The sequence below is a fragment of the Quercus lobata genome, chromosome 5 (assembly GCF_001633185.2).
Source record: "Quercus lobata isolate SW786 chromosome 5, ValleyOak3.0 Primary Assembly, whole genome shotgun sequence".
In the NCBI taxonomy this organism is placed as follows: domain Eukaryota; kingdom Viridiplantae; phylum Streptophyta; class Magnoliopsida; order Fagales; family Fagaceae; genus Quercus; species Quercus lobata.
Genome location: NC_044908.1, coordinates 17,002,585 through 17,015,501, shown reverse-complemented (window position 1 = coordinate 17,015,501; position 12,917 = coordinate 17,002,585). Strand labels below are relative to the sequence as shown.

The 12,917-nt window shown below is 35.1% G+C and overlaps 2 protein-coding genes across 2 annotated transcripts; one reads left to right on the top strand and one right to left on the bottom strand.

The window, feature by feature from the left end:
• Window positions 1-1,483: 1,483 nt before the first annotated feature.
• On the top strand, window positions 1,484-3,378 carry LOC115990078 (zinc finger BED domain-containing protein RICESLEEPER 2-like). The gene is made up of 4 exons (XM_031113940.1): window positions 1,484-1,776; window positions 2,103-2,230; window positions 2,312-2,373; window positions 2,575-3,378. Exons 1-4 carry the CDS (start codon window positions 1,484-1,486, stop codon window positions 3,376-3,378), a joined length of 1,287 nt encoding a protein of 428 aa, XP_030969800.1.
• Window positions 3,379-7,756: 4,378 nt separating this feature from the next.
• LOC115990077 lies at window positions 7,757-10,174 on the bottom strand. The gene is made up of 4 exons (XM_031113939.1): window positions 8,722-10,174; window positions 8,443-8,504; window positions 8,005-8,164; window positions 7,757-7,887 (listed from the first exon to the last, which is right to left on the bottom strand). The coding sequence occupies exons 1-4, from the start codon at window positions 10,172-10,174 to the stop codon at window positions 7,757-7,759; spliced, it is 1,806 nt and encodes a 601-aa protein (XP_030969799.1).
• Window positions 10,175-12,917: the final 2,743 nt, after the last annotated feature.

The following is a 12,917-nucleotide window of genomic DNA, read 5'->3' as shown; positions in this document are numbered from 1 at the left end:
CAAATCCGAATATAGGGCTACTTTATTTGTTTGCCATATCTTTGCTAAGTGTTTATGGAATTATTGTAGCATGTTGATCTAGTAACTAGGAGGCTACCCTTTGGTCGCCTATGATACTAGTAGGGATGGCCATACCCATTGAGTAATGGATATCCAACCCTACCCGATCCAAATGTTTCGAGTAATACCCGGTTCTTAATGGGTAGAGCTTAACTGGGTAGGGTATGGATATTACCCGAACTGTTCGGGTAGGGTATGGATATTATCCAAATCCGACCCGTAAAAAAAAAAAAAAAAAAAAAGATAAAAGAAAAACCCTAAACCTTTCTCACCGTCACTCAGTCTCACACTCTTTCTACCTCTCCTCAGTCCTCACCGTCACTCTCTCTCCTTCAGAGCTCTCCAGTCTCTGCCTCTCCTCACCGTCACTCTTTCTCTCTGTCTCTCCTCACCGCTTCTGCTCTATTGGTTTCTGGGTTTGACGTTTTTGGAAGGTTCTGTCTCTTGCATATACCCACAGTTATTGGTTTTGGCATCGATTTTTTGCTTGATTCTCGTTCCTTGTTCTATGCGAATCAACTGGGTCTTCCTACCACTTTCTTTTCTCAGGTAAATGACTCATTCTTTTTCCCTCTTTTGCTAGTTTGGCTTCAAAAGAAAATTCTTTTCTGTGGGTATCTGGGTTTGATGTTTTGGGAGGATTCTGTTGATAATTAGCTTTTGTTTCCTTTTCTAGACTGAATTTGTCAACTGGTGAGTTTTTTGTTCTTTGCATGTTGTTTACTTGTGTTGTCTTGTTGAATTTATCGTCTGGGTGTGTGTTAGATTTTGATTTTAGAGTTTGAATTCAGTTGGGTATGTGTCAAATTTGGTTTTTGATTGAATTTTATCAACTAGGTATGTGTTAGATTTGGTTTTTGATTGCATTAAGGTGTTTGATTCTATATGGGGATATGTCTATTTATAGAGAGGAGTGAATCTGTCCAAGTTTTTTCACAAATGGAGCATGTAAGACTTGGTTTTTGATTGCATTAAGGTGTTCTCAATTTCTTGTTTAATGGCTGAACCTTTCTTTAAACACTAATAGTCTGTACTCTGTACACATTTGAAAAGAAATCAAATTAGACCACTTTAATGCTATTGTGCAGTTTTTGATAAACCACAAATTAACCTTACATTCATAGTATATTTAACAATGAAATGATTGAAGGACCCATGTATATTTAACTAATCTTTCTCTCTCTCTTTGCAGTTGTCTACATGTCTACCACATCCTCTGCCTCAGCGCCAACCCCAAGGCCCCCAACTAGCACGACATCAGAATCACAATCGTTGTTTGGAGAGGAAGTTGAGTCCATTCCGGTTGAGAATCCACAACAAAAAGGCACTAAAAGAAGAAAAACTTTAGGCGTATGGAATCATTTTAAGAAGAAGAATATTTGATGGGAAAGTTAAGGCCCAATGCAACTACTGTGGAAGACTTATGGCTGGAGCAAGTACATCAGGGACGACTCATTTAAAACTGCACATAGCAAAAAGTTGTCCAAGTGCTCCGAAGGAAGCAAGTCCTTCGAGGGAAGGAACAGATATTAGGAAGCAAGTTCTTGTCAAACAACACAATAAGGCAAGAAGTAAAGGGATCTCAAGCCCTAGTGTTTTAAATGAAGAGGATCAGAAGGCTTCGAGGAGGGACCTTGCGCGAATGGTCATTTTGCATGAGTACCCTCTTGCAATTGTTGATCATGTTGGGTTTCGGGATTTTGTTGGTGGTCTTCGGTCAAATTTTAAGATAGTAGGACGAAACACATTGAAGTGAGGTATCAAAAACATTTATAATGAAAAGAAGTAGAAGACTATGGTATAAATTGACAAGAATGCAAGTAAAGTTGCAATCACAATGGACTTGTGGACTGCAAACAACAGTAAGAGGTCATTCATGGTAATCACAGCGCATTATATAAGTGACTCTTGGACTTTGGAAAGCCGAGTTATAAAGTATTTTTTTTCGAGTCATTTTGTTGTACTAGTTTTTAGATTCTTAGGCAAGCTTATTAACTTTCTGCTTTCTTTAGTTAATCATATTTATGTTTATTTTTTTTTAGGTTTATTCGTATGCCATCTCCACATGATAAGTATTTTCTTTCTAAAATCCTTTTGGAGTGTATTTCTGATAGGAACATTGATTTGAAGTTATTTGCCATAACTGTAGATAATGCTAGCAATGATGATGGCATGATGAAACTTGTTTCGGATAAGCTTTAAGCTAGTTCACTTATTTTAGGTGGAAAATTGTTGCATGTGCGTTGTGCAGCACATATTCTGAATTTGGTTGTTCAAGAGGGTTTGAATGTAATTGGTGATGGTATTGAAAAGGTTCGAAGTAGTATATATTTTTGGACACAATCACCAAAAAGAACAGAAATTTTTGAAAAAATATCTCGCCAATCACATATTGCAAGTACTAAGGAATTAGTACTTGATTGTAGGACTTGTTGGAACTCTACATATTTGATGCTTTCAACTGCCTTGATTTATAAAGATGTTTTTCCACGTTTACTGTGTTGTGAGCCTCAGTATCAGTTTGCTCCAACTAATAGGGATTGGGAGGTAGCACAAATTGTTTGTGAGAAGTTGGGTTACTTTCATAAAGTTACTGAGTTGCTTTCTGGTACTGCCTACCCTACAGCTAATCATTATTTTCCTTCAGTCTTTCGGTTGAAGTTGGAATTAAATCAATGGCTTTCAAGTGAAGATGAGTTGGTTAAGAAAATAGCAGCAAAGATGTTAGCTAAGTTTGATAAATATTGGAGTGACGTTCATGATATCATGAGTTTGGCTATTGTTTTAGATCCAAGATATAAATTGATGTTATTGACCTTTTATTTTAATAAAATGTATGGCAGTAAGGCTAACGAAGAAATTGACAAGGTTAAGAATCTTCTTTTTGAGTTGTTTGCGGAGTATGACTTAGAAAACATTGATAGAGGAGTCATTTATTCTCAAACTTCATCTTCTACATCTACATCAAGTGCTACACATGAACATGATGATACAATGAGGGACTATGATTTGTTTGTTAGTAATGCGACTACTAACATAGGCCAAATGAGTAGGGATATTATATCGGAGTTTGAACTTTATACTAGTGAGAAAGTGGCACCTAGAACTGAACAATTTGATGTTTTGGGTTGGTGGAAGTGTAATGCTAGTAAGTATCCTACCTTGCAGCACATTGCAAGGGATATTTTGGCTATTCCTATGACAACAATTGCCTCAAAGTCGGCTTTTAGCACTTGTGGGAGATTGTTGAGTCCACATCGTAGCCATCTTCATCATGATACCTTAGAAGCATTGATGTGTGGGCAGAATTGGTTATGAAGCGAACTTAAAAGTGTACTAAAAGATGCTACCATTCAAAACATTCCTGATGATTATGAAGAAGATGAACTAGAGGAAAGTCATGCCATGGAGCTTTCAGACTAATGGATAGGTATTATTATCCTTGATTTTGGTCTATGTTTCAAAACTGGTACTTTAGTTTAGGTAGAGTTAGAATGATATTCTAAGTAGAGAGAGGCGTAATTGTAAGATTTTCATGAAATGATTTGTGTTTGTGTGTGTGAATATGAAACAATATTTAGGTATTGTGAATTTTCTATTTATGTGTTTATTGTGTTGTATCACTGTGTGTGTTTGTGTATTCTCTGCTGCTTTTTTTTTTTAAGAGCTCTTTCTAGTAATGAAAGTCTGAGTGGAATGCCATAATGGTAAACTTTTTGGGGTTGAATATTATAGAAGCATCCTGAGTGGACCCATAGAAGCATCCTTCACTATGCCTTGTCTAAGAGCCTCTCTGAGTGGACCAATAGAAGCATCCTTCACTAGGTTTTTCATGTCTGATCCTGAATACCCTGTAAAAGAAAATTATCAAGCAAGGAAATTTACATACAGAATCCAAATAGAACTTCAAAGTTACAGTAGTACTGCAAAGATGCTAATAAACTTAGCCTGTACAGCATGTACAGTAGATACCTTCAGTCCAACAGCAAATGGTCTCAATTTCCTCCTTTGACAGCTTGAATAGTCTGTCCTTGTCTAAGAGATTAAGTATAATCCAAGCTCTTGCTTCTGCACACCTGATGTGTTCAGTTCTAGGCCAGGTTCTTCTTTCATCCTTGTAAGCTGCTTCTAGGGAAAACTTGATCCGTGTTCCCATCATGAAAAAGTAGCTAGATAGTGTTTAGCTAGAGGTAACTGATTGCGAGGGCAGTGTAGCACGTGAATGGCAGTTTATTTGTGACAAGTTTGGTATGGAGATTTGAACTACCACTTGAATATAGATAGATCGATGTTAGGATTCAATTTTTTTTTTTAGCTCATCTAAATAGTAAGAATTCCATTTTGTTGTCCTATTGATATAGTTGTGTTAGGATTCAATTTTACCCCATGTTTAACTACTTTATATTGTTGATATTGCCATTAAATATTCGGCCAAACTTATGAATTGGGGCAATAGATGAATATTGGAGATGTATGTTAGAGTTCATTCAAAAGCTAAAGTTTTTGATGGTTTCGGCATTTGATTAAAAAATCAAATACCTGATTATGTACAGAATAAGACAAGCAATGATAGGAAGTGTTAGGTTTGCCTCATATTATTACGATGAGCTACAATTGCCAGTGGAAAATTTCGTAAACTTTTCTATTTCTTTTTTCAATAAACTTCTTTAAATTGGACACTATGAAGTGCTTTTTTCTTTAATTTGATTAGGATTTAAAAATAAGCTACACCTTTAAATGATTTAAAAAGACCAGACCAGATGCTTGTCTAGCTAAGCATAAAATCTCGCCTAAAATAATTCTGCCCAATCACTAGAAGAAGAATCTGGGGCAATTATTGCAACTCAAGCGTAATTGTGCTAATTTTCTTTTCTCTGTTAAAGCTTGACTCTATCAATTTTAACAAATGTAATTTATTGTAATCAACTGTGTTGAAGAACTAAAGTTACATATAAAATTATATTTTAAACATAGTTCTGCATTGTCCCCCAAGTGGATCAATCTTATTTAACATGTTGTACAACAAGCATTAAGCTCCTATGCCTCTCTGTGGTCTTAAAGGATGCCAACAAAGATTCTTACTGTGCTTATTTTTGCCTCCGTGCTGCTTCATAAATAACATGTTTTAATATTATTTATGTTTGTTTTGATAGGTCCTGCACTGTTAGAGTTCATGATGGGAATACAATGTTACATGCTGATCTTCACTACCATGGAAATAGTAGTATTTTGTGATTTATTTTAGGAGTTGGCATTTGCTTGACAAACAACTGAAGATTTTTAGAGTTATTTTGACAAATAGACCTAATCTGAAGCTAGTTGTAATGAGTGCTACCCTTGAGGGTAAAAATTTTCAGAGTTATTTTGATGCACCACTTATGAAAGTTCCAGGGAGGCTTCATCCAGTGGAAATATTTTACATTGAAAAGCCTGAAAGTGACTTTCATTACTGTTACATTGACCTTGATTTTGTAAAATTTATTTTAGGAGTTGCCATTTGCTTGACAAACAACTGAAGAGGCAGAGGAAAATGTTGCTTCTTTATTTTATTTTTTATCTAATAAAATTTCTACCTCTATCTCAAAAAAAAAAAAAAAAAAAAAAAAAAAAAAAAAAAAAGAAGAAGAAGAAGAAGAAAGAAGCAGATACAAACTAATCAATAAAATTTTTTTATTGATTAGTTTTTTCTTTTTTAAGATTGGTTAGTTTTTATGTTAAAATGTTTTGAATTAAAAATAAATAAAATTAAATGGGTTTCGGGTAGGGTATGGATATCCATAGATAATATATTCGGATAAGATTCGGGTATAAATATTAATGGGTATTGATAATCGGGTATGCATAGGTAAACTTTTCGGGTCTGATATGGGTATACCCTATCCATACCCTACCCATGGCCATCCCTAGATACTAGGACCAATGTGTCAAAAATGGGTTTGTGCTATAAGTGTTAAACAATTTACTCTACACGTGTGGACTTACAGGGTTAGGGCTCATAAACCCTCTCTTTCTTTCATCAATGTTTACAATGTTACATAATTCCATAGCCCTATACATCTCGGCGACAAATAATTCAACTAACAGTTGATACAACCAGTTAAAAATAAAAAATAAATTAGCTATGTTAGTAAAAATTTAAAAAGAAAACCACAATAGAGCCCCATAAGTTAATCTAGAGAACAATAACCATGCAATTCTTCCATTCTATAAAGAAAATTGGAATGTAGCCCTCAGAATCCTATAGCCCATTTTCAGCATAACATATATATATATATATATTTTTTAATTTAAATTTAGCTTGAGCACAAGACATTTTTACATCTTCTTGTTAAAACCAAGGTTTTCAGACCCGAACCGTTCATTGAACCGTAAAAGGGAGAGGTTCAAGGGTTTTGAGGTCGAACTGGGGTCGAACCGTGATGACGTCATAATTAATTTAATAATTATTGTAAATATATATAAAAACATTAAATTAATTAATAAATAAAAATTAACTAGAATAGTCTAATTCATTTAGAGAATGAAAATGTTGTTCACATTCCCCTATATTTCAGTTGTGTTGTGCAATCCAAATGAACATTGTTATAATTTTGTCAAGCCTGCATTTACAAGTATGTGAGAAAATAAATTAAGAAAAGAGAGAAATCATTATTCTTGAAAAATGCAATCCTCAGACAGCACTTAAAAATATAAGTGGGAGTTCAGAGTTTTAATAGGCTGCAGTTTGCCAACAGTGTAAACAATGCTTAACTTAAAGTTTAAAATTGTAGAAAGGAAATATTAAAAAAAAAAAAAACCTTTTAATAATAAAAACCTACAACCACAAGTATAAGAACTTTTATTTAGAAAACTTAAAGCCACTTCCAGGTATCTGTGCAGAGTCTTTTGTTAATGATTGTTGAAACTTTCACTAAATAGTAAAGCAGCATTTACAACATAAATTTCGCAACTGATATTTCCATAATTAACTACACCAAGAAAAATTCTCATAATACATTTTGAAATAGAAAAACAACTACAAAACTAACCATAAGAACCCTCATGAAACACCCTTAAAAAGCCCAAAAAAACCAACCGAATCCCTCTGCAAAACCCAACCAGTCCTAGGAAATTTCACAACCAAAATCCCAGCAAAACTCACTGAATATATCACCAAAAACAGCCCCCATGAACCCAGAAAAATTCACAACCAATCACCAAAAACAGCCCCCATGATCCCAGAAAAATTCACAACCAAAATCCCAGCAAAACCCACTGAATATATCACCAAAAACAACCCCCATGAACCCAGAAAAATTCACAACCAAAATCCCAGCAAAACTCACTGAATATATAACCAAAAACAGCCCCCATGAACCTAGAAAAATTCAATTAAAACCTCATTGCAAACATAACACAGGACACGAAATTCTTAGCCAAACACCATAGGAAATCAACCAAGAAAAATTCTCATAATACAACTACACATTGTGTACAACCTTGTTTCTCATAATAATGTTTTCCAAGTTACAGTACACAAACATAATACAAAATATAAAATATATAGAAATTATCTCTAAAATAGAAATTATCTCTAAAATGTTACAGTACACAAACAAAATACATAGAAATGTTTTCCAACCTTCTTACAAAAAGACATAGAAATTATCTCTAAAATACAAAATATAACTTCAAAGTTCAAACAGAATTATTATGATCATAAATCATCAATGTCATGATAGTTATCATGCTCATCATCATTCCCTGGAAATCCAAGAGGAGGGCCAACAGGTTGTCCAAATGTTCCCAAATCAATTCCTTCAACCTCACTGCTATCATCTATAGATTCTACACACAAGTTTGAACAAAATAAAAAGAAAAATCATTATAATGTTTTACACAAGCTTAAAAAAATAAAAGAAAAATCAATATAGGTTATTATATTTTTTTTACATATAAACTAACCTTCAATATTAGAAGAAGGCGCTGCACTTGCTAGATATGCACCCTCTTCATAAATTGCATTCTCCAACTCTTCATAATTAAGATATGGGTCTTCCTCTTCCACAAATACCCAAAAATCAGTTTTGTCGATACTTGCATAATCAATGGGATCAAAATTAAACTTTTTGTTGTAAAGCCTGCATCATAAAATGTCATGCTCATTATTGGAATTTGAACATAATTAGTAACTAACAATTACATTATATAAATGACTTTTTAAAAATTAATATAATGACAAGATATAGCATTTAGTTATCTATGTTTCAATCGCAAGTTATGATGAACAAACACAAGATCATTGAGCCTTTAATGCTCCAATCTATTTCTCCTCTTAGAATGTATTTGGTCAAATAAACTCCAACAACGCTCACATCCAGAAGAGGCGGAAGTTTGGCTAACGATTCTAATTGCCAATTTTTGTAAGTTTGGAGCATCAGCACCCCACAACTTCCACCATTCATCTAATTTTCATAACACAACATAATCTAATATTAATCAACATAAACATATAGTCCAAGACTAGATTCTCAACATATAGTATTAAAGTAATTAAATTCCCAACTACTTTACTTGAATGCAGCACTATATCCTTTACTTGAATGCAACACTAATTACTTGAATGCAGCACTATATCCTTTAATAAACATATAGTATTAAAGTAAACTAATTACTTCTCACCTGAATGAGTGGTTGTGCTTGTTGACAATGCAAGATCTCTATCAAAGCTCCCAATACGGTCTCGAAAATATTGGGTTTCCTTAATTACCTTTTCTTTGTCACCATCATATTTTGTCCCAATGTAGTCCAAAACAGCCATATGTACTATTGGTTTCTGACAAAAATTCTCCTCATCATATTGAAAAGCGGGATTTAACCAATATGCAGCAGCATGAAGATCTTTACGCAAATGTTTGTCCCAACGGTTTTTTATAATTGAGGTGGATGGCTTGTACAAGTGCTTCTTCATTCGGAAGATCTTCTTGATTCCCAACCGTGCTCTATGCATGCCCTCATACACATATCCCATTGCAGGCCTTTGATTAGAATCAACAATCCGTAACAAATGAATGAGTGGCGATGAAATCTTGACAAGAACATTAATATCATCCCAAAAAGAATTATCTAAAATGATAGAAACTACTTCTTTTGCCTTTGACTCTCTTGCTAATCTATTTTCTACAAAGAACTTGCTAGTCACTAAGGCTTGCAAGTCATGCTTATGCACATGAAGACTTCCAAATGAAAGGAAAGTAGTAGCAAATTTTGTTGCTCCTACACGTACAATATCTGTCCAACCAGGTCTCTTCCTCAACCAAGCAATCAAAGCCACATGATTATAAATAAAAACTGTAACTTTGGATGCACGTTTTTTAAGTCTCTCCACATGAGGCATGTCTCCCATATCCTGCAACACAAGATTTAGGCAATGTGTTGCACAAGGAGACCAACTAATAGTTTTATACTTTTCACACAACAATTTACTAGCAGATACATAATTGGAAGCATTATCAGTAATCATGTGAACTATGTTTTTTGGACCAACCCATGTAACAACTTCATCAAACAGTTTAAATAAGTTTCTAGTACTCTTCACAATATTTGAGGCATCAACTAATTTTACAAATACCATTCCCCTAGGACAATAAACAAAGAAATTAATCAATGACCTATGTCTAATATCTGTCCAACCATCAGCCATAAGTGTACATCCAACTTCTGCCCAATGCCTACGTTGTGACTCAACCAACAACTGAACCTCTTTCTTTTGATCCATCAACAAAGGGACTCGTACAACATGATAAGATGGACCTTTGTAGCCAGGACCAGCAGCAACTACGGCATCAATCATCTTTTGGTAGTACACTGAATTCACTACATTAAAAGGAATGCAATTGTCATACAGAAACCTTGCAATAGCCATATCAGCTTGCCTCACCCTTTCTTTACTTTGGAACACACTTTTAAGACCAGGTTGAGCTCCTGGAGTAGTTCTTGGAGCAAAGTAATTATCCACCGGATTTGTACCCTTTCTTTTACCTAAAACAGGTTTTTTAGGCAACCCACTACTATATACTTCTTGAACATCTTCATCTTCTTGCATATCACTATTTGTGGAAGGCACACTAAACATTTCTTCTTGACGTTATTTCTCAGCTTTTTTCTTCAACTCAAACTCCTTCACATATTCCAACATTTGGTATCTCACATCATGAGAAACTTGTAAGGTTGAATTTAATCAACCATGTGTTGGCTTTATTCCATGACAAATTTTCTTGTAATACAGCACTTAGAAACCTTGTATTTAGGTGGGAATCATGTAAGGGTAGTGTGTGAGAGAGTGTGAAGAAATGCTCAAGACTGTGTAGTGAAGCAGGGACTCACGGCTTGATCTCGCAGGAGGCTCGCGGCTTGCAAGCCGCCAAAAGTTGCACACGCGTAGAGTATGCAGGGAAGTTGAACAGTCATGCCACTTGGAGCATTACAAGACAAAAATCCAGACTGGCCATTAAGTTAGCTCGCGGCTTGAACTCGCGACTCAATCAAGTCGCGAGGTCAAGTCGCCAGCCAGCCCTGTTTTTGGAAAAACTGACTCTTCGCATTCCATTCTCACACCAGTATAAATACCCCTCATTCCCACAAAATATGTGTGGCTATTCATAAAGAAAAACCCTAAGAGAGGTTTCTTTAAAACACCCACCCAATTAGAGAGAGCTACTCATTCTTAGAGAAAATCTTTGTAGTCTCTTCTCATTCCCTCTCTCATTGTCATACCTATTGAGAGGAGATTTCTATCCAAAAGCTACCCACACCCATTTAGAGTGTTGAGTATTTTTGGAGCTTTGGGAAGCATTGGAAGATGCCAAGGATGGCAGATGCTATGGATTATAGCAGAATCCGATAAGCTAGAAAAGAAAAAGGTTTGGCGCAACCTCGTTGGAGCAAGAAGCTTGGAGGGCTTAGGTACATCGGGTAGATTAGGCTTGGAGGGTTTATTACTGTTCATGTATCCCAACTTCATTTTCTAGTGGATTATTGACCGCTTGGAGGGCGGCAGAGAGGTTTTACGCCGAGGGCTTCGGTTTCCTCTTCGATAACACATTGTGTGTTGTCCTTGTGTTTGCATCTCTCTTCCCTTTATCTTTGCCTTTTATTTTCTGCTGTGGATGTGGTTTATAATTGGCTTAGATTGATTTCCAATTCTGTTTATAGCTTATGTTCATTTTCCGCAAACTAGTTGTTTGTCATAAAGGTTGAATTGGTTATTTTGTATTTGGGGGTCTAAACGTTCGAGGGTGTTTTATACACATATTTGAACTTTAAATTGGTATCAGAGTGGGTACACTTGTTGTGGTTTAAATACCTAAGTGTGATCCTTGACCCCTTGTGTTTATTTGCCATGGATTGTGCTTTGTATGCCTCTTTGCATGATTTGGTTGGTGATGAATGTAACATGCCACGTGTTTGTGAAAATGCTTCTATGAGTGTTTATCCTCATAAGTGTGATGACATGTTATTTGAATCTATGGGTGTTGTTGACAAACTCTTGAAGAAAAATGCTAAGAAGTTTCAAAAGAATTTGAACAAGTTATTTTGTGAAAAGGATGATTTGATTGCTAAGCTCAATGAATCCAACGAATTGGTTGAGAAAAATAAAAAACTTGCTGAAATTTCTCTTGAAAAGTTGAAAGAGTTTGAATGTTTGAATATGGACTTGGATGCTAAACTTGTTTTGTCTAACAAACTTGTTGATGAGTTAAAATGTGAAAATGAATCTCTTAAGATGCATGCCAAGTGTTTGATTGCTGAACCTACTGCTAAAAAGGATGATAATATTTGTTGCAATCATGTTGTGGTACCCGATTTTGTGCCTAGTGTGTGTTCTACCTTAAAGGACAAATCGGTGTACATTCCTCCACATAAAAGAAATCAAAAGGTGGAGAGAAAGGCTGTTAAGTCAAAGCCTTCGTTTAGGTCTCAACCTAAGGTTTTGAATGGATCTAAGTTTGTTCCAACTTGCCACCACTGCGGTGTGATTGGTCATATAAGACCTTAATGTCATAAGTTGAAGAGGGAACAAAACCATGTTGCTAGATCCCTTCCCAAAAAGCCTAGTGGACCTAAACACATTGTTTGTCACCATTGTGGTGCCTTTGGTCATCTAAGACCTCAATGCTCTAAGTTTCATGCTTTTAAAAGAATTAAAAGAAAAGAAAAACTTGAGCTTTTTGGAAGTTGTACTAAAAAGAATAAACCAGTTTTGAGTGAAAATAGCATGTTGTTAAAGAAAATGTTTAATGCTCTTAACTCCTTGATTATGTGCATCTCCGGTTCTCATTCTTCCAACCCTCGTCTCGCTTCTCTTGAGACACTCATTCCAAACAATCGTTCCGTTTGGATGAGGAAGGGTTCATATGGTTGAGCTTGTGCTCTTTTTGATCATTGATCTAATTCTTTTGATCTTTGTAGGACCCTTCTTGCATTAAATGTCATATCATCATGCATTTTGTGCATCTTGCATTTATTTGTATGCATTGTTTTGTTCTTGATCTTACTTTTATGTTTCTGCTTTGTGTGAGTAAAAAATCCAAAACCACATAAAAAGTGAAAAATTCAAAAAGTTTGATCGTATATGTTTGAGCACATATCACATGTGAGTTTGGCCTTGTACCTTTGTACAAATGGCTTTATGCATTTACGAGCTTAGCTTGTTATTTTTGCACTTATATCTTTGTGGGAAAAATCTTGACATCTTTGTGTGATTGTTGTAAATCGATCTTCAAGCTTGTCATGAATGATTAGTCAATAGTCATGTTGGTTTTGATACATGCGTAGACTTGTGCTTATATCTCTTCCCACTCTTTTATTTTTATTGC